This window comes from Polypterus senegalus, chromosome 5 (assembly GCF_016835505.1).
Source record: "Polypterus senegalus isolate Bchr_013 chromosome 5, ASM1683550v1, whole genome shotgun sequence".
NCBI classification, from domain to species: domain Eukaryota; kingdom Metazoa; phylum Chordata; class Cladistia; order Polypteriformes; family Polypteridae; genus Polypterus; species Polypterus senegalus.
The window spans coordinates 71,104,694-71,131,747 of record NC_053158.1 but is presented as its reverse complement, the minus strand read 5'-3'; the positions used below and the strand labels follow the sequence as shown (position 1 = coordinate 71,131,747).

Here is a 27,054-nt window from a genome sequence, read left to right as displayed (position 1 = left end):
AGCACACAGCCAAATGGTCTCCCAGCAGTTTCCAAGGCAAAGGTGTGAGTAGCTAGCACCTGAAGATGTGCTGGGCACAGCAGCACCATCACCACCTGGAGTCACGTCCTCGGCACGGGGTTCAGCGTTTGTAACATTATCTGAAACAGAATAAACAGACAGTGGGCTGCAATTTGAAATTTCACGTCAACTTTGATATCTATTTCTTTTTTATTCTGGGTACTGTGCAACTTTCTGAACTTGAATGTTTGAATGTCTCCACCACACTGTATCACTCCATGAATTTCCTCTTGTTACTTATACCACTGCTTAAGCCAACAAATAGTATGTTTCTCCTTGCCACCACTTCACATTTGCTAAAATTCATCTTTTTTCCACGGCCCCAGGAGAGGAAACATAAGATGATCAGAAAACCAGTCATATCTTTAACTAAGCCAAATATTTAATTAAGAAATCATTGTGAAGAAAATCAAAGCAACAGTCAAGAACCAAAATGTGATGGTTGCACAGAAAGATTTTTTTTTAATTTGAATATCCACAAATTCAGATAATGATATTGATTTATATCAATACTTCAGTTCTAGTATTTACAGTATTTTTGAAGACATGCTTTATAGCAAATGATAATGTGTTCTAACAATGCAACTTAGCTTGGTGGCACCCATAAAAAAAATTAAAAGGTAACAGAAACAGCACATTACTTTTAATTGATACCTGAAAACAAAGGTAATAATAATAATAATAATAATAGATACACTAAAATATAACAACAGGTGATGTAAAACCTCATTAAATGACCGTGCAGATATCTAAAGATGAGTTTGTATGTGCGAGAATCCTAGCTATAGAGTTCTGCACATATTGATACTGAGGTCTAATTGACTGTGAAAGCCTTTAAAATAAACAATTCCTATATTTTAGTCTAGAACGAATTTGGATTATACATTCTGCAGTTTGTTTGGGCATAATCAAGTACTTTTTTCATCTAAAAACAATGCCCCTTGTACAAGGGCAAACTGAAATTAGATGTTGTCCCCAGAATATTTACTGTCTGTACTGCCTATATATCTGAAACACCAATCTCAAGACAGAGACCACCACGTTGGGACTTGATGGCAATAAAAATGACCTCTGCCTTTTCTCTGTTTAATTTCTGAGAGTTATTAATCTTTTCTGACAGCTATACATACTAGACAGGCTTTCACTTTTTCTGCTGGAATACCAGAGGAAGGTACATAAATCTGTGTATCTTCAACATAGTAATGAAGGTTGAAATAAAACTGTTTGATAATGCCACCCAAGGGCAGAATGCAATATAATAAATATCAGCAAACCCAAAATCAAACCTTGAGGAAATCCCTGCATTACCTGAGTATCATATAATCAGTAAGGTCCAAGGGATATATGATGCTTCCTGTCAATACAATTAAACTGAAACTACCACGTTGAATGTGTAAAACTGGCTTCATATGATCTAATAAAATTATAATGATTGACAGAGTCAACAGACACCAGACCATTCAAATAAAACAAAGTGGTAGTTGTCCCATGATCAGCAGCTAAGTGTAAATCAGTTACAACTTTAAACAGTGCATTTTCAGTGATTATGTCAAGTATGAAAGCCAAGCTGAAATATTAGAGAAAGGCAAAATATAATTACAGTACTGCAACATTCTCCATAACATTTACCAAAAATTGTAAAGCGGAGATAGGCTGAGTATTAGCAAGATTATCTGGATTAAGACCTGCTTTTATAGTAATTATCCAATAAGCAGAAACAACTCTTGTTGATAAAAGGTTAATGATATTGGTAATGAAGGGGCCTACTCTTGTGATACAGCCTTTAATGACTCATATAATAGTGGGATTGAGAAAGCAGTGGCTATTTTTTACTCCTAGGTACTCCTGTCAGTAATCATTAATTTTGTCATACTGTATAGCACATAATTATTTTTCCTGTGGAAAAAAATGCAAATTGTTTATATTCAAATAACTTAAATCAATTTTCCATTGGGGGTTCTAATATTATTGACCAATACTACAGTTAATGTTAAGGGCAGTTTTATTGAAATTTTGGAAATGTTATTATCTGTTCATCTTTTTTTTGCTTACTGTCCTTATTCAAACAGTGTCAACAATGTATTGTAGCCGTGGTGACTCCTGAATCAGCTGACAATGACTTTAGCACTGCATCAGCAGCAGTACAAACTGATGTTCCATGTTTAAAGGAGCAACTTCCATGCCAACTGCAGGGAAGTCTATAAAAAGGGGAAGCATATGTAATTTGTGGTTTCACATTAGTTTCTGTTAGACTGTTCTTTTGGTTTTTCCTTTAAAGTCCACTTCTTCATTTACCCCTTGATCTCAAACCATTTTAGTGGAAATACCATTACATTTAAGACATCTACAAGCAGAAGTCTGGGCAACAAGATTTGGGCTTATCATCACACTTTGCCAAATGCACAAAATTTGCTCAAGCCACAAATGAGTTATGGCCCTCTTACCATGTTGAGGTATTTAAATTGGACCTGTTCAACAAAACCAGATATGACCTTCAAAAAACCAATGTACTAACTAAAGGAGAACATTGGAGAATATATAAGGATCTCAAATTAAAATCCCTGATCTACTGTATGTTATATGTGTCAGGGTAGAGTACACAAACCATCATAAACTTCAAGAGAACTGTTAATAATGGTAAAATGAATGCTGTTGACACCTCATAACCAGAGATCATTCACTTGTTTTGAGCCTGCAAACACAAATCCAACCTTTCAAGTTGAAACTATCCCAGAATATTCTATTACTATGTCCGACTGAAAAAAACATTTCTATGAGTTGAAGTATAAAATATTTGTGGCCTGGATGTGTCACTATGACATGTGGATGCTACTTCAAAGAACATCCTTAATCTCTCAACCCTTCTGCCAGAAAATGTGGATATGTCAAAGGATTGGCTCTTGCCATCTACCTGAAGCTCCTGTTTTTAGGCTTCAGCTTCTTGCAAATGTAACCTTGGATCAAGTGAGTTCAATAAATATATATACCGATACTTCAGTCTGGTGTTTCTAAACTTTTAAAAAAACTAGTATTTAACTCAGGGCAAAAAATAGATTGCCTTCATGATTACTGCCCACAATGCCTTTTTATTAAATGTCACTGAGTGCTTTGAGAGGTTGGTTAAAGTTGACATTAACAACATACCTGTCAATTTAGATCTACTCTGATTTCCATTACATGACAACCAGTAATGTAGTACATTTTTCCTTGCTGCCCAGAATTTGAATTTCACGTAAGCCACATCCAAAAAGAATTTAATTTGAATTTCACGTAAGCCACATCCAAAAAGAATTTAGGGAATTATGTTAACACAACATTTTTATCATCTAAGCAATGCTTAGAAGCTATTCAAAACATAAATAAAATTTTAGGATATATCATAAAAACTGTTGAATATAAATTGAGGGACATTATGATCTGCATATATAATGCACTAGTGAGACTACATGTAGAATGTCGTGTGCAGTTCTGGTCACTGCACTACCAGAAAGACACGGCAGCACTTGAAGCTGTGCAGCCGAGAGCAACCAAGTGCATCATAACGCTTTAGGACTTGTACTCCAGAAGACTCAAGAGAGTTACATCTGTTAATCTAATGTAGAGTAGACTGCATGGGGACCTAATCCATTTCTTCAGATTTTCAAAGGCATTGATAAAGTAGATCCAACAAAGTACTTTCAGTTTAAGGGTGAATTACATACTTGAGGACATTAGAGAAATTAAGGGGAAGTGCCTTTAGGACTGAAGCCAGCAAGCACCTTCAATGAAAGAGTTGTGGGAATCTGGAACAAAAATAACAAGACAGTTAATAATAATAATTCTTTGCATTTATATAGCGCTTTTCTTACTACTCAAAGCGCTCAGCAATTGAAGGTTAAGGGCCTTGCTCAAGGGCCCAACAGAGCAGAGTCCCTTTTGGCATTTATGGAATTCGAACCGACAACCTTCCAATTACCAGTGCAGATCCCTAGCCTCAGAGCCACCACTCCACCTGTTGAAGCAGTAACCTTAAGAATCTTTAGGAAGTGTCTGAATGAGATATTGGGACAGTGTAGCTGTTTGCTAGTCAAACAGGCTTGATGGACCAAATAGTCACCTCTCATTTGTGAAATTTGTTATGTTCTATGTTTTTATGTTCATTACCTTTCTCAATATAATTTAATTTTCATAATTTTATTATCAGTAGGCTTCATGTTTCAATAACTGGTACCCATTAGCTAATACTTAATTCTTTTTAAACTTACTCCATCTTGCTGAAGGCTCAGCTATAATAGTGCTGATCCCCATAAACGATGCACTAGATAGAGCAAAAAAACTCACAGTGTGGTGCAGTGACAGTAACCTCTTTTTTAAATTGATTTCAGTAAGAGCAGGGAGGTGATCCAGCTCCCAGTTTTATCGAGTTGATTGCTAAAGAAATCATTGTCATTATTAGTTAAGTGACTTGGTTTAATTGCATTTTGGCTGATGGGAAAATGTATTCTCTCTTAATAATTACTTAAATAACAAAAGGAATGTGCAAAAGAACATACAATTAGTAGCTGCTCTGCAGTCTGTTTGGGCAGCTACTCTAGTTTTGACCAGAAGACATTGCAAAGGACAGTGATAACAGCTGAGGACTGTAATGGATTAGAACTTAGACATAACTATTACATCTTCACAGTGCACTGCCTCATAATGGCAAGGTATTATTATTTTAGTTTATCTCAGACATGTATGTTTAAGTTTTTCAACTATGAGATGTAAGCCTATTATCAGTAAATACTCAATTACATTTTTCTGTTCACTGATAAAATATTAAAAACAGGTTACCAAATAGTGTAGCTGACAGTAGTATTTGGGGTCAATTAAAGCTTGACTAGACTATATTTTGTATGTGTTTATTAAATAGTGACTAATAAAAGCAGTTAGTCTAAGTGGCTTGCTGTTCTTAAAAAGTCTTATTGTGATAGATTTTTTTTTGGTACAGGACAACTAAAATCCCACAATTCCAGACTTATGCACAGCCTCCTCTTGGTATCTGTCTTTTGGTTACATGGGACTTTATATTGTATACATTTTCCCGTTGTAATCTAGGTCTCTTTATGGTTTTATAAATATATAATGTATATGTTGTAGCAGACAAATAGGAACTAAATGAAGTTGTGCAACTTTTGTAACAATAAATCTTGTATTTACTATAAGGCAAACTTTTTGCAGATTTGATTTGCTCTTATTTTCTATTAAGAAGGCATAAAGAGTAAATGCTTTTAAAATTTAAGACATGTTTGCTATTTATCCATAAAGGCATAAAGTCTCCCCATAGTTTGCAAGTGGAACACTCAGAATGAATAAACATTCTTAATGCTACATGCAGGCTGTGCGCGAGCAGACAACCATCATGAAGGCACAAAAGAAATAGCCGTTGGGCCGGAGTTTATGTTAGTCGAATCAACTTCTTGACAGATGTTGTTTGAGTAATTGTCCTGAATCCCTCTGGGTTGTGTCTGATTGATAGTTAATTGTTGTGATATTCTTACTGAACTGCTTCCAGATATTAGGAAGTGATGTGCAAAGGTAATTGTATGCAGCTAAAAAAGAGGCAAATGTAATCAGTTTGTAATAGACTTGCAATCTGGCTTAGTAGAGCTGGGAGTTGCATAATTACCTGTTTATTAGAGCATTGCTATCTTCCTGCTGTGCCAACTTTTATTCAAATCCCCCACTGATTGGCTACATTTAGAGCAGGATGGTGCAGCCAAGAGTGACTTGCTTTTACAATCTATTATCTGACCTTAATGGTTTTCTGTCCAGGCCCCGGATATATTCACTGCTGCCACTTGCCACTGTAATGAATTTATTGTGATACATTGCTCAGAATATCACCTGCTGTTGGACATAAAGTCCAGATGGCATTAAATACTATACTTTGTGTTTTTCTCCACTCTCTTGATTTACTATTGCCTGCATTTGAATTTCAAGTTTCAAAAAGATACTTAAGAGGAGCTTTCCAGTCGTTCACAGAGAGTGAATCTCTGGCAGCAAGCCCCCTTCCATTTGCATATTCCCACTCAATTTGATATTCACATCTATATGCATGGATGTCTCCAGCCAAAGCAATGTGACATGCGTCATTCTCATTAAAAAAAGATTAAGCTGGTTTTCACAAATTGTATTATGCTATTTGTTTTATTGGAATTCTTTATCTATAAACTATTGATCAGCCTTGAAGCTACTAGAAGAAACACATGACTATCATTTTGGTAAAATTCCTGGTCAGGGTGAAGTAAAAAATTAAGTGTTATTTTTTTTTTCCCCTCTCACTTTTACCAAGACACTGCCCTTAACTGTCTAGCTGGGACAAGCCAGTAATTTAATTACATGAAAAAAAGAGCCTACTGAGAAGTAATTTACACGGAGTCTGGACAGAAAATTAGGAACACCTGATGAAACACCATCAATAATCCGAAGTACCATCCTGGGGCCCACTGAACAGCTGTGCTTCACAATGTCTTGTGAACCTTTCTTTGAGTCTAAGATACCATGTGACAAGACTGCATAATTCTTCATATGTCTTTTGTAACACCAGCACCACAGAAGCTACAATCAACTGAAATATTTGTAGTGAATGCCCAGCTGCTGTTGTCAGGCCTGTGTTTCTGTGCATTATGAGCATTTTGGGTTGAAGTACATTTGTTTTACAGTGCATTTGCTTATTGTTTTTTTTTTCAGTTTATGTAACATTATTATGCTCTATATGTGCAAAAGTGCTGTCAAATCATTTTAGAACCATTTGAAATCATTTGACTATGTTTTGTGTTTCATTTTTTTCAACTTTTCATATTTTTTCTTAGTTTTATCATCATGTTAATGTGATCACTGCGGCACATTCTTGTCACAGTTGGCACCTGTTTATGTTTGTTTCACATGGCCACGGCCATATTGTTTATAGTTATTACTATTGTGATTGTGACATATTTAGAATTTGTTTCTCAAACTTTTTTTAGCATACTTGGAAATTTGAAGCATCAGAGATCCTCGGGCCCACTTTATTTGGTAATTCTTGGTCTCTGGGCTTGTATTATTTTTTATCAATATAGATTCTGGTTTTAATCACATCATCATTTCATTTTTTTGTGGGTCATACAATTTTATGGTATGCCACAATGATTTAAATGGTTTTTGGAGGTTGCACCACAAGACATCACCAGTGTGATGCTTTATCAGACACCGCCACATTCTTAATGCTATTCACTACTGTGGATAGAACAAAAAAACTTTGTAACTTACATCAAAAGAACTTTAGCGATTTAATTTTTGCCTTTGAGTGTGGTAATGGTTTTCAGTTTTGATTGCGGCATTAAAAACTTTTCTGATATTGTCACCAGCAACATTTTTCACTAGCAATTATTTTACTTGTCCTCTCTAATAGTATTGGCTGCTCAGTAGGAAAAGGATTTCTTAGTAAAAGTCTTTTTTTCTTGATTACCAGTTTTGTCTGACATCTTTGGTTTTGGTATTAAAAGCTGTAGTCTTCAGAATCTAACTCCTGTTTGTTTTTTGTTTTACCCTTTTAAAATTTGTGTTTTTCATTTCATGATTAATTTGCTATTCTTAATATGGGTCTTTGACATTCCAGTTCTCATGTTTGCAATAATAAAAGTATAATTGTTTCTTCAATTTCAAAGTTAATCATTCACCTTCAACCAATTGCATAATACCGTATTGACGCTGTAATTCATTATTAATATTCTATTAGTAATAAGGAACCAGTCTGGCCACTGATTCGTTCCAATTACTATTAGGTTAGATTAGATTAGATTAGATTAGATAAACTTTATTAATCAAAGGCATATACCAGCATAAACAAAAAAATAAGGATACAGACCCACAGGGTAAATAATAAAACAACTCAATCAAGCAATCAATAAATAAATAAAAATAAACTTAAAAAATACACCGGGTGGAAGCATTGAATTACCTAATAGCAGTGGGCAGAAAAGACCCCCCCAGAGGCACTACTTAGCACCTTGTGCTGGAATGAGCCCATAGCTAAAAGTGGTCCAAGAGAGCACCTCTTGGAGGGGATGGAGGGGATTTTTCATGATGGCATCTAATCTTGCTGTAATCCTCTTTACAACAACAGCTTCTAGCATTGTCCGGGGTTCACCCAGTGACGGAGCAGGTCATTGTGCTTCTTTTTTGCTTTAAGTTACTTTCCCAGGATACTGCAGCCTAGAACACCACACTGGCTACTATGGTCTGATAGAACATTGCACAAATCAGAAAACCTGCGTCTCCTCAGCAAGTACAGTCTGCTATGGCCCTTCTTATACAACACCACTGTGTTTTGGAGGTTCTGAGAAGTAATGATGGAATTTCATGGAATGATTACTCTGTATATGTAGCCTGTACCAGCCTAGGAAGGGCTCAAAGAGGCTGTGGTGATATTAGAATAACCGTTTGTTTTGAACTGTCTGCCATCATGCACACAAAAAGCCTCTATCTGAAACTTATTTTTCTGTGCACCGTATTTGCTCACTTGTTTTGATTGTTTTAATTTACTTTCTGTTGGGTAATGCTTGTTTTTGATTCAAATGGAAGTAACAGATGTAACAAAGTGCAAATACTTTGATACAGGATTTGTAAAGCATCAGTGTAAAACTGTGCCCAAAAATCTTAAGATAGAATATACCAAATCCGTTTAAAAAAATTATTAATTGAGCAGTATTTATTTTTTTATATCTTCTTTGTGGGCATGTGCTGCAGTAAATTCCTCTTAAAGCTATGTCAGAAAATTTTCAGCAGTTGTAGCCTTAATTTACATAATCTTAGCAAGTGAAAGGCAAACAGCAATATGCTCCTGTGAAGCCGGTCGCGTAATGTGATATGTCCAATGACTCAGTCCATCTAGCTCATGACTTGAATTTGTCTATATTCATAAGGGCAGACTGTGTGTTAATGAGAGCTGACCACCAATGAATGCTCATCCAGAAGTATAACTCATATAATGTAGCAATAAGAAATATGAAAGCTGGGTGTTTTGGACCTCACAAACAGAAGAGAAGTTTGTCTGTGTTGTGTTTTATGTACCATGACAGAATCAAAAAAGAAGCAAAAAGGGATGAGACTGTGGGTGAACTCACTTTATCTGTTAACCCTTCGTAGAGCTCCAGCTCCATCAGGCAGTACTTTATTGGCTATCACAGAAAGAGGCAACAATGACTGCCCTGGAGTGTTGGCACTCAGTTGGTAAATTAGACATGTCCAGCAATTTTCACTCATTTAAATGACAATAGTCTGGCGATGAGATCAGCAACTATGTCAACAGGTCTGGCATACCTCACGACTGTTTGTCATGTAATGTGACTTCGGCTTTAATGTTTGCTGTACACTGTATACTGTAAGTATTTATTCATTAGAGATCTTGCTTGTGATGGAAAAATGTTGAGAAACATGGCTTATGCTTTGTTGTAGTTGCTGATAGGTATCCTCATTGATCAAAGAATCAACACGCATGCTAGGGTGTCACGTTAGCTGTTTCACTTTTTTTATTTATGTACACAGCTCCAGTTGTGAATGTTGGAGAAAGGGAACTCTGGGCTATCCAACTCAACTTGTTCCTTCATAGATACTAATCAAGATAAAGGGGTATTAGAAAAGGGGTAGATTGTGAATAATTATAAACTTCAAGGAGTTCATAAGGTTTATTTAGGTAGTATAATTAAATTACTTGTTTCAGAATTAAATATTTACCATCACTCTCCATACCCATGAATCTCTTTTAAATATTTCCATCCTCTCTGATATATATCCAGAAATTATGGTTTTAAAGTATAATATAAATGTTCAATGATTTTTTATGTAGCGCATGGTCATCAAACAGTCATAGTGCTCATTGCATCCTGGTCTGTATGTCAGTCCATTTTAAACTATTCTAGGATAAGCTTTACACCACATGGGTGACACAACCTGGAGTACTTCTACTAAAGTAAAAGTCATACAGAGATCAGAGAGTATAGCTCAAGGACTTTAAAATATGTAAAAATCAAATCAATGACAAGCGATAGGAGTCAAAAGCAGTAGCCATAACTACTATAGGAGTAATTTCCTTTAAAGGTTTATTTATGCATGAGAATCTTATCAGTGTTTGTTTTTTTTAATGTTACAAAAAGTGTAGGTAATACTGTATAATGAACTTTGTGTGAGTTGTATCTGATAAACAAGCACAAATTACACCTCAATAAATATATGAAATTGTGTCACTGATTTGGCTAGAATCGTGTAGGGCACCATATACAAACTATTTTCTTGCTCTTCTGTATTCTCAGTGAGATGTAAAAAATAAACTTAAGGTTAGAAAGTATACAAAAGTTTCATCACTTTGGTTGAGCCACCCTAACTGGGTGAGCAATCGCTTTTTCTGTACCTGCATTACAGACATACAGTATGACAGTCGCAGAAAAGATGTCTTCAAAAATGCATGAAATATTTATTACTAAAAAAGCCGCATTCAATGTCCCTAGACACGTGAAAAAAAATAAGCATTCTCCCAAGTCCTGCAAAGAAAAACATTTTGCTTCAGGCACAGAGCTGCAATTTTGTGAAAGTTATATTTGAGTCTCAATATACAATATTTTAAATTGGAATACAGAATAAAGCTTTAATGGAGGCATACTAAAGCCATCCTGCATTTTATTTTTTGTTTCATTATTTATACCATTAAAGTGTTTAACTTTTTTATCTGAAAATGTCAATATATTGCACTTTTTTCATATCAGTCCTGGGTTAATGTACAGAATACACATAATGTTTCCATTCCTCTATTAAATGCTTTTGAAAGTACTTTTCTGAACCTATTGCATTTGTCTTAAGAATATATATTTGTCTCTTTAATCATTCCCTTTGTTGGGAGAATAGTGGAAAAAACAGAAAACAACCTTAAATTCACAAATTATTCTCTTATTGTAATAAAACCAGGCACAGCAATTAATTTGGTACAGATAATCATTCATCAATCCATTATGTAATCCATTTAATACAGTTCATGTCACAGAGGCTAATGCCTGGCTCAGCATAATACCAGAAAATTGAGAAACATGGATAAAACAGATGCTAGTTGTGTTGAGAAAAACAAAGTGACCACAGAGGAATATTTTGAAGATTCCCAGCTAGCTGAGAAACTCTGCAATAGTTGTTGATATGTGCAGACCCTCCTAGTCATTTTTGTGTCACTCCATTGAAAAGATGTTGTCACTAATTATCATACATATACTGTAGATCAGTAGACACATACTGGGTTGGACCTACTGGAAAAACTCTCATTTTCCCATCTGCTTTTCTTATTGAGGGTCGTGATGCCAGCAGGCCAAATAGGCTATCCCAGACTTCCTTGTCCCCAGCTACAGATTCTAGCTGTTCCAGAGGAATTCCCAGGTGTTCCTAAACCAACCAGGATTCCTCCAGCCTGTCTTGGGTCTTTCCTCACTGGGTCAGGCCCAGAGACGTTGTAGGGGGAGCCGCCCCAAGGGTCATTCCTACAACATGCCCAAACCTCTCAGCTGACTTTTCTTGATCTAAAGGCACAGTGGCTATACTCCAAGATTCTGCCAAATCACTGAGCATCTCATGCTATCATACAGGGTCAGTATAACCACTCAATGAAGAAATGTCATTTCTGCCGCTTGTGCTCATGACTTCATTCTTTTGACCAATACCCCTGGCTCATGAACATAGGTGAGGACAGGTATGTGGATCAACCATTAAAACTAGAGCTTTGTCTTTAGAATCAGCTTTTACTTCACTACCATGGACTGGTACTGCATCTGCAAAACAGCCATTACTGCACCAATCTGTTTGTCGATTTCACATTCCCTTTTTCCATCACCCATGACCAAGAACACAGGATACATGAACTTGAATGCATATGTTTTTTTTCAACTCACAGTAATTGTATTATTCATCCATTTACTGAACTTGCTTCATCCAATTTTAGAATCATGGACCGTTTGAGCCAACACTCTTGACAACATGAAGCACAAGACAGCAGTAGACCCTTGGTTGGACATAAATCCACTGCAGGGCACCATCATGCATGTACCCACTCCCTCACATCAGTCACATCTTAGATGGTAATGCTGGCATTGTTTAAGATGTAACATTTTCACCATCTTGCCTCTTACATGTTGTTTTACTATAGTTATCAGCAAATGTATAGATTATGTACTGTAAGTTGCTTTCTATTAGTTTAATGTAAATTTGTTTCTAAAGCGCTGTATCATTTGAATAAACTGATTGATGAAATAAAAAAACAATGGTGTAGAACACCGTCAGATAGTCTAGTATGATCTCATTGAGCTTAAAGAAGCCCAATATCATACAGAATCAAAATATTTTTGCATAGCCATTGTTTCAGCTAGTTTCATATACTTTTGAGAGTGCAGTGGGATTTTTTTTCTCATTCCAAAACTGGGAAAATCAAATTGAATTTGGATCCAAATAGACTGTTTGGAACTAAGAGAAAGTGCATGGAGATTATGGGCAAATCAACTCGAAATAATGAACGAATTGTATGGTCAGTCACTTTTTTTTTATTTTCATATTACTGCCTTTGTCATGCAGCTTGAATGTAAAATAATGTTTCTTTCATTGTTAGGTGTATGCCTGAGATACTGTAGGTTGCAACGCTACAATGTGAAATGCTTTTGTGTACACAGTACTGACTTTTTAAAAGCAAAACAACCAAGTAATAAGAATCCAAACTTAGCCCCAGCAAATAGAAAGAGTTAAAGAAGCAACACTAGCAAGTATAAAGGACAAGATGGCTCTATTCTGTAACATCAAATAAACCTGCTGAAACAGGATGCAAGGATTTTGCATGCCTAATAATCAAATGGGTGCGTGAGCATGAATATGAAGGCTGTTGAGCTGTTGCTGGATGCAATTTGTTGTAGCTTTGGGTAATGTGAAGTATTCCACTCCAGAAAGCACTGGGATTTAAACATTCCCTACTCTCTAATTAGTTTGTCAAAAGTAATTTTTCCTAAGCCTGCTGATTAAAAACAATACTAATTTGATTTAATTATGTCCATAATTTAATTCTCATCAATACATGATAATTACTTACACAATCTGGACTCAGTGTTTTATTTTTGACTTTATCAGATTAGATATTGTCTTGGATGTTATCTAATTTGTAACTGCAAAAGTTGTAGTCTTAATTGTAGCATTCTTAGTTTAAGCAGTAAATGTACATAAGCCAATCAAAAATCTTTATTTTGTGTAGTGTGTATTACATCAAGCGCTGTCTCAGGACATTTTTACAAAGCAATTTGGTTTGAGTTAGGAAGTGAATTCTAAGTAATGTGTGCTATAGCCTGAAATTAGCATTCACCGAAATCTGTTTAATGAAGCAGCTGTCAGAAGTTTGTGCTTAGGATTTGTTTCTGTCCTCCATCAAATAGCGCAATGTTGTATTTCTATATTTTTTTCAGTTATTTGAGTTGTCATGTATTTTAATTATTCAGTTGTAGTTTCCAAATTAGCCAAGTGCACAATGTTCAAATAAAAAAAAAACTCAAACAGAATGAATTTAAGGAAAAGGAGAAAGCTGACAAAGGGTCTTGGTAATTCCAAGCCCATGAGGCAACGATGTTTGCAAAGAGGGTGTTGACCTTGTTGAGAGGTTTACTTACCTTGGCAGTGACATTCATGTCTCTGGTGACTCTTCCTATGAAGTCAGTAGATGGATTGGGAGAGCATGGGGGGTCATGAGATCGCTGGAAAGGGGTGTGTGGCGCTCCCGATTTCTATGCAAAAGGATGAAGGTCCAAGTCTTTAGAGTCCTGGTGCTTCCTGTCTTGCTATATGGTTGCGAGACATGGACGCTATCCAGTGACCTGAGACGAAGACTGGACTCCTTTGGTACTGTGTCTCTCCGGAAAATCCTTGGGTACCATTGGTTTGACTTTATGTCGAATGAGCAGTTTCTGATGGAGTCCCGAATGAGGCACATTACCTGCATTGTGAGGGAGTGTCAGTTATGGCACTACGGCCATGTGGCACATTTCCCCAAGGGTTATCTGGCTCATAAGATCCTCATTGTTGGGGATCCGAGTGGCAGGACCAGGCCAAGAGGTTGCCCACATAACACCTGGCTGCGGTGGGATCCACCAGCGGTGGGATGAGCTAGCAGTGAGGCCAGAAGAGGAGACAGAGCAGCAAGTGGGATTGCTACCAGACTGAGGACCCACATACCCAAGCGGAGGAGGACATTTTTAAGGACTGAGCTTTTTAGGGACATTTATTTATTGTTGGTTTTTATATGTCTTTTAAAGTTCTTATTCTTTTAATGTCCTGTTTTTATGAAGGGGGGCTTGGGTTTGTTTTATTGTGGGGATTTGTTTTAGTGCTTTTATCATTTTAGTGCAGTGTAGAGTGGCCGAGCTGTGGACCTGAGATCCAGTTGCATTGGGTTGGCAGTGGTGTGGAGCCTTCCCATGCAACTGGAGTTTTATGGGGGGGGTGGAATGTGTTGTTGTGGGTCCACAGCTCGTTTAGCAAAGGTCATTTAAATAAATAATCACTGCTCTCGCGGCGGCTTAGCGAGGGGGCGTTGGGCCATAGCAAGCCATGGAGCGATCTGCGGTGTGGGCGTTTCTCACCGAGTGCACAGGTGAGGGACTGCCCACATCCGTGATTGTTCCCGTGGCTAATGTGCAGCAGCTGCTATGGCCCCTCGCTATAAAAAGAAGCATGAGTCGGATAAGGAAGAAAAAAGAACAACAAACGAACAGGAAAGAAAGAGAGAAGGAAACGGAGGTTGGCAGCAGGAAGCAGTGAGGAGGAGAGCGAGCAAATCGGTGCAGCAGGAAGCAGGCGAGCGAGCGAGTGAATGCTCGCAGGCAGCTGAAGGCAGGAGAAGTAGTGGATGTGGTCGCTCCCACAGAGTTTGTTTTGTAGGGCGAGAGTGACCAGAAGGCGCAGGACTCTCCGCAGAAGGTAGCGGGAGTCGGGACTTGGGACATGGTGTTCCCTGCGTGAGAGCCTTGGTCGTGGGGAAATTCCCAAGTCGCTGTCCGGAGGAGCCGACCGGAGCCAACGATCGGTAAGGCAACTGACAGCAGAGGCAGGCACAAAAGTCAGTTGCAAAGAGAGAGTGTCTTCCTTGTTGCGGGACTCAGATGAGTGAAGCAGGAGAGACGCTCGTTTAAAAAGAAGGCACCGGGTTTGTTGTTGGTTTTTAAAGACTGCTTCCAAAAGAACGTTTTAACCTCGTTTTTAATGGATTGTTTTTGTAGTGATTTTAACCTCCATGTGTTTTTATGGATTATTTATTTATAATACTTTGGGACTCACTGCACTTTATTTATTGAACACTTTGTTTTTGTTGGATTTTAAATAAAAGCACTTTTCACTTTTTACCATCCCCTTGCTCAGTTGTTATTGTCTCACTGTCTAGCTCATCGGTGACATTACCAACGGTGTTGGGTTGAAGGGCTCCTGAATAGCGATGGGAGCGTGGAGCCAAACCCGCATCGTCACTGTCGATACACAGGAATGAAGTGAAAGAAATATGAAAAAAATAAAGAGGTGGGAAATGGAAGACAACATTGGAATGATTGACTATAAAATGAATGGACAGGGGAGACGGTCCTCCAGCACTGTATACTACGCTGATACACTAGGTAGCGGTATCATTGGGTTGTTGTACCCATCCACATCCCATAGGGCATACTAGTAACTATAGTCCCATTGGGCAGCCCTGCCTCCAGGGGAAGCTGCAGTGAATGGTTGTCTGTACTTTGAGGAACTTCACTTGACCAAAAAGTACTCCCAGGTCTGGCATAAAAGTGGCCTCCTTGTGTCATTCAGGGAGCTGGAGTCTGATGGAGAAGGATAACACTTGCGAGAGAAGATTTGGGAGAAAAAGAATGGATTTGTGACTTATGATATGTAGACATATATTTAAAAAAGGTTATTTGAACCTGTGACTAGGATTTATGTAGTTGTGTTGAGGGTCTAGGGTCCCAAGATGCCCCATAAGAGCCAGAAGTGAAATAGGAAGTGTATAAAAATTTTAACCATATAAATCATGGTATGAAGGATGAGATAATTTGCCAGGGTTACTGCTTTGAACAAAACCTAAAGTAAAAAGTGAAAAATTTGCAGCAGAGTGAAACAAAGAAAAATGTGATGGAGCTTGGTGCTCACTAAAAAATACAAAACATATGTTGACAGTCCATGTTAATGTACTGCCTGCTCAGGGTGACTGCAATTTTGAAAAGGACTGGAATCAAAAGATGGATCAATACTATAAGAATCAAGTAAACAAAAGAATATGAAACAAAAATCATAGTGCAAGAAGTATATTGAGTGAGTCAAAAACCAAAGTAGTTCATATAAATAGAGCAATAAACACATGACATTAGTGTAAAGAACAGGAGGGAATTTATAACCAGAAATCTATTAAACACACAATAGCAGCACTAGGCTTGTTGGTTGTATCCACAAACTCAGGCAACCAGGAAGTGAACAACACTTTACACCATCGCAATAATGATGTCACATACTGCTGACTCCCAGTTGTCCTGCCTAGCAGCTGTTTAGCAGCAAGTGACACAAAGTGACTCAAAGTGGTAATACCGGTGCACAAACTAAAATGCCACCATGGGAGAATGTATTTCATTTTCAGCATAAGTGAAAATGTACTGAAACAAAAATGAATATGCCCTTTGGATTCCATGATCTCTAAAACCCCCAAAATGAAGTTTCAAATATTTCTAGAGGTTAAAGAATGGCTGTGAAAAGTTAAAAACAAAAGACAGATCATGATAGTCAAACAGTTGGAACAAAATGTGCCAGCTGCTAAAAAAAATACCATTTTAAAATGGAAATGTAAAATACTTTGTGAAAACTGCAGGAACCAGAAGACTGATTCAGATGAAAAGATGTCATATATATACACATGGGCGGCATGGTGGCGCAGTGGTAGCGCTGCTGCCTCTCAGTTAGGAGACCTGGGTTCGCTTCCCGGGTCCTCCCTGCGTGGAGTTTGCATGTTCTCCCCGTGTCTGCGTGGTTTTCTCCGGGCGCTCCGGTTTCCTCCCACAGTCCAAAGACATGCAGGTTAGGTGGATTGGTGATTCTAAATTGGCCCTAGTTTGTGCTGGGTGTGTTTGTGTGTGTCCTGCAGTGGGTTGGCACCCTGCCCAGGATTGGTTCCTGCCTTGTGCCCTGTATTGGCTCCAGCAGACCCCCGTGACCCTGTGTTTAGATTCAGCGGGTTGGACAATGGATGCATATATACACATTTTTTAAATAAAATACACTGTTTTAAAATGTTTAATCAAATGTATATTCATTTACCTAATTTCTTTAGTAAGCTGCTAGTATTCTTTATTCACTAAGAATTGTGAAATTCATTTAAAAATATATATATACAGTATAAGTATGTATAGTTCACATAAAATGTATACATTAATATTTATGAGTATTTCATAATCCATTTGAACTACCAGATTACAAGCAAAATATTATGCAGTTAATACTATATCAAGGAGTGAAATAGTAATAATCCTACATCTGTGAAATGTCTGCATCATAGAAATAATCATACAATTGGCCCAGCAAAGGGGATGGGGTGCGGTCGCCATTTACAGCTTTGTTTAGGGCAGCAGAAATGCTAACACTGGCCCTGACTTTCACTGTTGCAATCATTCCAGTAAGTCGGAAGAAAATTAAGTCACCATGTGCTAGCTGGGCAAACTCCATAATTAAGTGTAGATTGCAGAAATGTAAGAAATTTTAAAGGAAAACAGTACTTTCTGTTTGACCCCAATGAAGCTGTTCACAAAAAAGTGCAGTGTTTACTTGTTTTCTGTTAATATTTTCTAGTTACAGTTGCAAATTCAACAGTTACACCAGGCTTTCTGGTCAAAGTTTTCATTAGGCAAACAAGTCGGGGGTAAACAGACCCATAAAGAAAAAAGTCATTTTTTTAATCTTGCAATAATCAAAAGTCATAGCATATTTTTCTATTCAGACTTTTGAAAACACATGTCAAAAAAGTGAATAAAACTAAAAGTGGGTTTAAAATCTCCAAAGGTCTTGACAGCTACAGCAAAACTTGGAATATTTCGTAAAAATCTAATTTAGGTTTGACATCTATAATCTCCTAAGTATATATGATTGACCAATTTTTTGCCACAACTAAACCTAATCTAGAACTGAGAGAAATGAAAATGTGTCTAGTGAATTTCTTCTGCGTTTAGAACTCATTTATAGGCCTACTAAGAAGTTCTGTGTTATGCATATGCTTCTCATTCCTCATTACTTTATTCTAAAAAAGCTACACTATAAAGAATTATTCAGCCATTTTTAAACTCACTTTCTTCTGGTTCAGTTTAGAGACCAAATAAATGTTTTCATTAAGTGCAAGCTACAAGCCATTCATGGCAAAGAAGCCACTCTAACACAAAAATATATAGTCAGTGTCTCTAGAACAGGAGCTTATCTAGGCAGCATCATCACAAGATGAGCTCAAACAAAAACATAGTATATACTGTATAGAGAAGATGAGAAAAACAAATTGACAGCATGCTCAAAGACTGCAGACTGAACAAGTGGGCTGCATTTAATGTTAGAGTATAAATTTACATATGACAGCCTTAATGAGACAGACCCATCTCAGTGATCACATTAGCAGATTAAATACAGTGGAATCTTAATTATTGCACCAATTGTGTTTGCTGTGGCAGGAGAACTGAATATGGGCTGTCACAACAGAAAGCAAATCAAGAAGAAAATGATTTTGTGTGATAATGTTAACAGTTCTTCAGAAATTTACCATATGATAGATTCTACAGTAGTTCTAGTGACAATGAAGTAGAGAAAGGTGATGATTTTGCTTAACCAAGACATTATGATGCCACTTCTGCATGTGCATTGGTGTAACTTTGAAAGCTACTGTTCACTGGTCTCCAAGGTGCAAGGTAGATGTGTAAAATCAGTAACAGCATGTTAGGCAGACAGATGTGCACAGAAACTGATAAAGGAGAACACATAAAACCAAATTTCAGACTGCATGTAGGGTCTGACACCTGTCATGATGAGCTGCTGGCTTGCTTTGCACTTTTTGTATATCAAGGCATAATTCAGAAGCCTGAAATAGAAGTTTGGTGATCAATAAAACCTTTTTCTTAAGCACATAAAATCAGTTTATTTCTCAGATGTTTGTATTTTGTCGACAACAACTTACCTCATATTTTACATAGGGGAAGTTTTTTTGAAAAATAAAAAAACATTCTTTGACACCCTAGAGATATACCTGTACATATCTAAGCAGAATGTTGTTGTTGACAAATCATTTGAGCTTTAGAAAGGTTGTTTGCTAGTTAAGTGATACACACCTTAGATAATTAATGAGATGGCCGTATCTCTGCCAAACTACCACTACTAAGGTTTATTAATAGCCTGACTAAACTGTCTTGAGTGTGCATACTGGTGGGAAAATCAAACCTGGTAATGTGTTTTTTATTTTTTAGTTTATTTTATTTATTTTTGTTTTATTTTTTCTTGCATTCACAGCTAAAAATACTTAATACTATGAAAATAATTTGGTGTCTGAATTTAAAAAAATATTTTCCCTCCCTCCTTTTTTTGTCTTTTTAATAGGATAGTTAAAAGATGTTACTCCCATTGTTCTTAACATTTGAATTGTCAAATTCATTTGCATATGACTGTCAATGAATGTATATATAGTATATATAGTATCATAATCTCAAATGTTCTGTTGTTTTAGATAGATAGATAGATAGATAGATAGATAGATAGATAGATAGATAGATAGATAGATAGATAGATAGATAGATACTTTATTAATCCCAAGGGGAAATTCACATAATCCAGCAGCAGTATACTGATACAAAGAAACAATATTAAATTAAATAGTAATAAAAATGAAAAGAATTAAAATAAAATTAATGTTCGCATTTACTCCCCCGGGTGGAATTGAAGAGTCGCATAGTGTGGGGGAGGAACGATCTCTTTAGTCTGTCAGTGGAACAGGACAGTGACAAAAGTCTGTCACTGAAGCTACTCCTCTGTCTGGAGATGACACTGTAAAGTGGATGCAGTGGATTCTTCATGATTGACAGGAGTTTGCTTAGTGCCCGTCGCTCTGCCACAGATGTTAAACTGTCCAACTTTAATCCTACAATGGAGCCTGCCTTCTTAACAAGTTTGTCCAGGCGTGAGGCGTCTTTCATCTTTATGCTGCCACCCCAGCACACCGCCGCGTAAAAGAGGGCACTCACCACAACCGTCTGGTAGAACATCTGCAGCATCTTACTGCAGATGTTGAAGGATGCCAACCTTCTCAGAAAGTATATTCTGCTCTGAGCTTTCTTACATAGAGCATCAGTATTGGCAGTCCAGTCCAATTTGTCATCCAGCTGCACTCCCAGATATTTATAGGTATGCACCCTCTGCACACAGTCACCTCTGATGATCACAGGGTCCATGAGGGGCCTGGGCCTCCTAAAATAGACCACCAGCTCCTTGGTCTTGCTGGTGTTAAGATGTAAGTGGTTTGAGTCGCACCATTTAACAAAGTCTTTGATTAACTTTCTGTACTCCTCCTCCTGCCCACTCCTGATGCAGCCCACAATAGCAGTGTCATCAGCGAACTTTTGCACGTGGCAGGACTCCGAGTCATATTGGAAGTCTGATGTATATAGACTGAACAGGACCGGAGAAAGTACAGTCCCCTGCGGCGCCCCTGTATTGCTGCACACGATGTCAGACCTGCAGTCCCCAAGACCGTCCATAGTCCTATTGAAAACTCTTGTTCTCTGCTCATGGACTACTTGCTGGTCTTGTTTATTGGTTACTAATGTCCAAGCAATTGCCAAGCCTTGTTATTCCGTACTAGTTTTTCTATAGTAGCTAGATGGGGTATAAACAATGATTCAGGCCCTGGAGCCCTGAATGACTTAGGAGTCATAGTGAACTCAATACTATCAACTGCCAGACAGTGTTCAGAAGCCATTAGGGAGGCTAACAGAATATTAGCTTATATAGCACAATATGAAGAGTAATTAGTAGAGTAGCCCAAGGAGGTTATGCTGAAGATTTATAATGCACTAGTTAGTCCTCACCTGGAGTACTGCATACAGTTTTGGTTTCCAAGCCACAAAAAGTACAGAGAAGAGCAACTAAGCTGATTCCAGGGCTACAGGGGATGAATTATGAGGAAATACCAAAAGAGCTGAGCCTTTTCTGTTTAAGCAAAAATAGATTAAGAATTAAGAAGAGAAATGATTGAAGTGTTTCAAATTATGAGGGGAATTAGTACAGTGGATTGAGACTGTTACTTTAAAATGAATTTGTCAAAAAAGAACACAGGGACACAGTTGGAAACTTGTTAAGGTTACATTTCACACAAATATTAGGAAGATTTTCTTTACACAGAGAACTTGTAGAGTGGTGGCTCTGTGGCTACAGATCTACACTGGTATCTAGAAAGTTGCCAGTTCAAATCCCTATACTTCCAGAAGAGATCCTACTCTGTTGCACCCTTGGGCAAAGTCCTTAACCTGGAAATTGCTCCAGGAGTGCTGTATAATATTTGACCCTGTGCTCTGACCCTCTAAAGGTCATGCAAAAAGACAGTTTTCCCTCAGGGATTAACCAAGTGTATCAAATCAAACCACAGACACATGGAGTAAGCTGCAAAGTAGTACGGTAGACAGTAGGACTTTAGGGACTTTCATAACTAGACTTGATGTTATTTTGAAAGAATTAAATGGATAAGACTGGCAAGCTTTGTTAGGTTGAATGGCCTGTTCTCATCTACATTGTGGCTTTTATTATCATATCCCAATAAAATGCAGTGGAATGCATTTCCTGATTTTTTTGTAACTTTTCAGGCTGGCAAGTGGCAAAATTCTGTTTACAAACTAGCATTCATTGAGACAGCTTTAGAGATTACCATGGTGGATAGAAAATGACAAAGCCTTGTGTGTGAAATTTTTTGAATAGAACATTAAAAGTGAATCATAAAATAGGGTCATCACAAATTAACCTTTAGCCAGTTTTTGGGCAAACAAAAAGGTAAATTAAAATAAAGTGTCAAGAACCATAGAGCATATGGAAGTCCAAGTCCATATAATGCAAGACAGCTTGGGGAACAAACTTAGTCAAAGACAGAAAATGAGAAAAAAGAAAAAATACCATGTTTTACAAAGTTATGTAACATGTCATTTTTCAGAAAATTTCCTGCTTCTCTCAACCACAAATTTAATATGCCGTGTTCTGCACAAGTAAATGTTATGTAAGACTGTACAAAACTGAATTGTGCAGTGGAGGCGGAAGTATTCTTCTCCTTCACTTTTTTGCAGCATTAGACTATTTCAACCATTTGTTGTTTACTTAATTGTAGGTAAATTTGGAGTAAGAATTTACATACAAAATTGCCTTTTGCTCAGTAAAAATATTCCAAAAATATAAACAGTTCATGAAGTGTTCATATTCAGTAACTGGATTGGTTTGTTGTTTGTTATTAATGGGGCATACTTCTTGGCTTCTACTAACATTAAACAGATATTATTCATGAACTCATTGATTCTACAGTTCTGTCTGATTGTAACACAAAACTAAACTCCATAAAATCTCTTGAGCAATGCTATAATTATTAAAACTAAAACTAATATGTATAAAACAGAAACATCTTTGTGAAAGGAACACTAAACTAAAACTAAAAATGCAGCATGGAGACTAACTAAAACTAAACTGAATTTCCAAGTAAGATCAGAAATAAAACAGAAATAAAAAATATTGTTAAAAACCAAAACTATAACAATCTTTTAGTAGAGTTCATGTCTTCCAGCATGCTAATTGGTTTTCCTCGTACATCCTGTAGCAGGTTGGTTGATGACTCTTAATTGGCCCAGAATGAGTAAAAAATGGTTGTGCGAGTAAGCATGCCCTGACATAGCCCAGACCCCCACCACCCTCAATTGGACACAGCAGATTCTATCATTGTCTGTCTAATTAGTCTGATGTATTTTGGGACACTGTTCACCTACTTCACTGTCTCCTCTCTTATGTATTCACAGGTCCAATGCAGGAAACAGTGTATGACTTCTGGAGAATGATATGGCAAGAGAACACTGCCAGCATTATCATGGTGACTAACCTTGTAGAAGTGGGACGAGTAAGTGTCAGTTTGACAAAGTAATAAATAAATGATTTTTCATGGAATTTACGGTACCTTTTATTATATCCTAATCAACTTTAAAGCCAAAAACAGTTCATTAGAGCCTTGGCCGTGTTTAAAGATCTGAATTTAATTGTGTATTTCTTTTTGGCTGCCTTTCTTTAAAATGCAGGACTCAATTATTTGACGTATTTTTTGTTAATCCTTCCCTCTCACTCTTGCCCTCCTAACATTTCTTCCAACCAGAACCCCATTATCCTTCTTCTCATTAAATTTAAAGCTTCAGGGCATCAATGATATGCCACAATTAAAAATAAAGTAATACTCAACTGTATACATTTCCCCCCACTTACAGCACCTACTCAGTTTATGCACTGCAGTCTGCATTCATCCATCTATCCATTTGTGAATCCACTAAATCCAACACAGTGTCACAGGGGTCACTTACAAACTCACTGGCCAAAACTATGCTTGGATATCTGTCATTCTATCAAAGTGCATGATACCAAAATCTGTAGTATGCACCAGACACGATTGTAAACAAATCATTTGATAACCACACATTTTAAATGTACACATAAAAGAGGCCAATTCTTATGGTACAAAGAAGAGCTGGTTTTGATTTAAGCAGGACTAAATTTGAGAGAACCAAAATATTGAAAATTTTAGCTCATGTATTTTATTTAGCAGTAAAAATGAAACTCAGCATTGTAATTGAAGATTACTGTGGAAGACTGAGGCAAAAAGACAATAAACACAGATAATAAAGAAATAGGTAAAGATATGTATGAAATGGTTTAAGAACAAAATATGAATCAAAGGGTTATTGTTTTAATAATTTTGAGGTAGAATTAAAGTGAAACAGAATGCAAAAGCTTTAATTAGACAGACAGATAGATAGATAGATAGATAGATAGATAGATAGATAGATAGATAGATAGATAGATAGATAGATAGATGTACGGATGGACAGACAGATGTGAAAAGTCCTGTATGATAGATATACATTGTTTTCTTCATGCTTCCAAATGTTGCAGCTCTGTTTATTGTGCTGCTGGAGTTATGCTTATTGCATATTTTCATAATCCCTATCTAGCCTGCAGCATTTGATTGCTACTCTGAGGGTCCCCTACCTGTCACACCTCTACAGATGACTTAGAACTGCAGTGAGAAATCCATCGCTCTGGGATACTGGACTAAAAGCCACCTGTCATTATCAAAGCACCACTGCCTTTAATCCAAGCCATTGTCATCTTTATACAGCTCCCATATGACCCAAACCATATTTCCATAACTGGCATGCCAATACCAGGAAGAGCCATTGAGATTCTTGCTTTCCTTTAATGACTCCACTTTACAAGTCATAATATGTTTTCTCTGCCAGCCTGTTGCATCTCCAGCAACATAACTATTTTTGTGAGGACTGAAAATTGCTGTGTTGTTTTTCCATTAATCCATTTGCCAGCTCTTCTAGTAAAAAGCTACCAAGAAAAAGAAATTCCCCAAACTAGTGTTTTACTGTGTAATTTTTGTTAATGACTCCTAAATATGCTTAGTAATTTTCTACTTTCTGTATTTTGAAAATCTCATTAAGAAGACATAATGAATATTGGGGAAAAAATCTTTAATAGCTGTGTGAGCATTTAAAAAAATACAATGTAACTCATGTTTGTACTCAAATAGGTCAAGTGGGTGGGGATTGATAAAGCACAAATATGTAAAGAAAGAGGTACAAAATCAAAACTAAAACTTAAGAAGCACTTTGCAGAACAGAATAATAAATGATTCTAACATGTCAAAAGCAATATAGTGTTTTTGGTCCATTTAAAGCTTTCAGCTGCTCAGCAGGAATGTATTCTGAGACCGAAAGATCAGAGGCTTAGCTTCAGACGTGGTCACACAAAACATTATTTCACTTGGCTATTCCATCAAGTGTGGGTGTACTGTTAATTCAGTATGTGGAGTAACTTCCATTGGTAAGACAAAAGATTGCCAAATTTATTGACCTTTAATACAGGCGCTTAGGTGAGATGTGCCAATTGAATTATGGTGTATCTGATTGCAGATAAAACTCCCCTCTTTTTTGTTTTTTTTAGTGATCAAAACAGATTAATAGACATAAAGGAGAATGGGGTATGATTTTGTATCCTTATATTCAATAGGTTTCATTTTCTATTTTAAGAATATATATATATATTATGTTTTCAAATAAAGGCTACTGGAGGAATGATTTTGTTTGAGCCTGGCTCCAGTGTTCAAGCCAATCTGGAGCAGAATTCCCACAAATGGAATGCATTTAAAAAAACATACTGACACGATCAGAATTATGGATGTGACCATGTTTCTGTGGCTTTTAAAATCAGGTTCTTAGTAAAGTTAATGGAATCCCGCTGTCCTATTGCCTACTGCTCTCCAGGGGAAAGAGAGGTTTAATGGGAAGAGTAGTGGTAAATAGAATAAATGTACATCTAAAAAAGAAGAAATGGCAAGTGAAAATGGTGAAAATAGCAACCAGTAGAAAGAAATTCTGCAGCATTGCTGCAATTTGCTCATTCCTTCACTACTGGTACAGTTATATAAGTGATTTTTTTAAGTGAAAACTTTCTTCGATCATATGCTTTAAGTGAATGAAAAGGGTAAAGTAATTAGGTTTAGCAATAGCCTAGATTATCTTTTAGAGTAATCTAAAAAGCCCAAAACTCATTTCAAAAGGACCAACACACTTTCTCACTCTTATTGTTTCATTTATTATTTTTGCAATGGGAATTATACAATGTCTGTTCTTATCAAAATGCAATTTCAAAACAGTGTATACTTTCAGCGGTTACCTCACAGATTTAATAGAATCAGCAAAGGTTTCCAGTCACTTCTTTTCATGATGTACATCAGTAAAATAATTGTAGTGCCTCGTAGATGAGGAAATAACACAGATTGGAATAAGAGTTTAGATTAATTGGTGTGTAATTGTAGTGCTATCTTTTGAGAAGAATTTGTACTGAACTATGGAAAGTAAGAGAGCAATGTTGAATAGGGAATCCTTTAACATACTCTTGAGGGATGTACAAGATAAGCTATCAAAGCAAACCCCTGACCTTACCTATATATGTTTTGATAACTAACCTTTAGATGGGGTAGTTTGCTTACTTATCAACTTCTTAAATGCCAGAAGCGCTCCAGTTGTTTTCCTTCAATCTCTCTTTTTCTGTGTCACCCTTTCTCAATCTTTCTCACATACTATCAACATCCTAGCCTCTCTTTCACCCATCACTAAGTGCTTGCCAGACTCACCACCATATGGGTTGTGTGCCAGTTTATGAACCCTTCTTAAGGTCACTTATGGCCAGGTCTAGAGATAGTTCTATGATCAAGTGCCAACCCATGAGGGTTTGTAACCTTGAAGCCACGGTAACCTCTGCTGTTCCGCTTTCTAGATTTCTTAAAGAGGAAAGCTGCATAGTCTATGAGCTACCTTACTTAACTCTTTTGAGGCAGTTGCCGACAAAGTTGACATAAGGCATAGAAGATGGTTGTTGACAAAGATTAGCATCACAGAGTATAAGGCTGAAGGTATTTTTAAAAACTGATAAACATTGCTTAGTGTGGATTGTTTTCTTTCATATACACTAGACCACAAGACGAACAGAGTCTGCCGTAATGATGATACCATGCCAGCTATAGCTACATTCCACCTATAAGAACAAGAAATATAAACCCCATCGGTGTAGTCTATATCAGTAGGCACCAAAAAAAATGTGTAACTTTCCAAAACATGCACTTGGTTGCTTTGAATGGTTAGT

The 27,054-nt window shown here is 37.0% G+C and overlaps 1 protein-coding gene across 11 annotated transcripts in view; it reads left to right on the top strand.

Moving 5' to 3' along the window:
• Nucleotides 1–27,054, top strand: part of ptprma (protein tyrosine phosphatase receptor type Ma) — an 815,060-nt gene that overhangs the window by 752,971 nt on the left and 35,035 nt on the right. For all 11 annotated transcript variants that reach the window (XM_039754798.1, XM_039754797.1, XM_039754796.1 and 8 more), the window contains one exon: nt 23,157–23,254. In XM_039754798.1, coding sequence (XP_039610732.1) covers nt 23,157–23,254 — 98 coding nt within the window. The remainder of the gene's footprint in view (nt 1–23,156; nt 23,255–27,054) is intronic.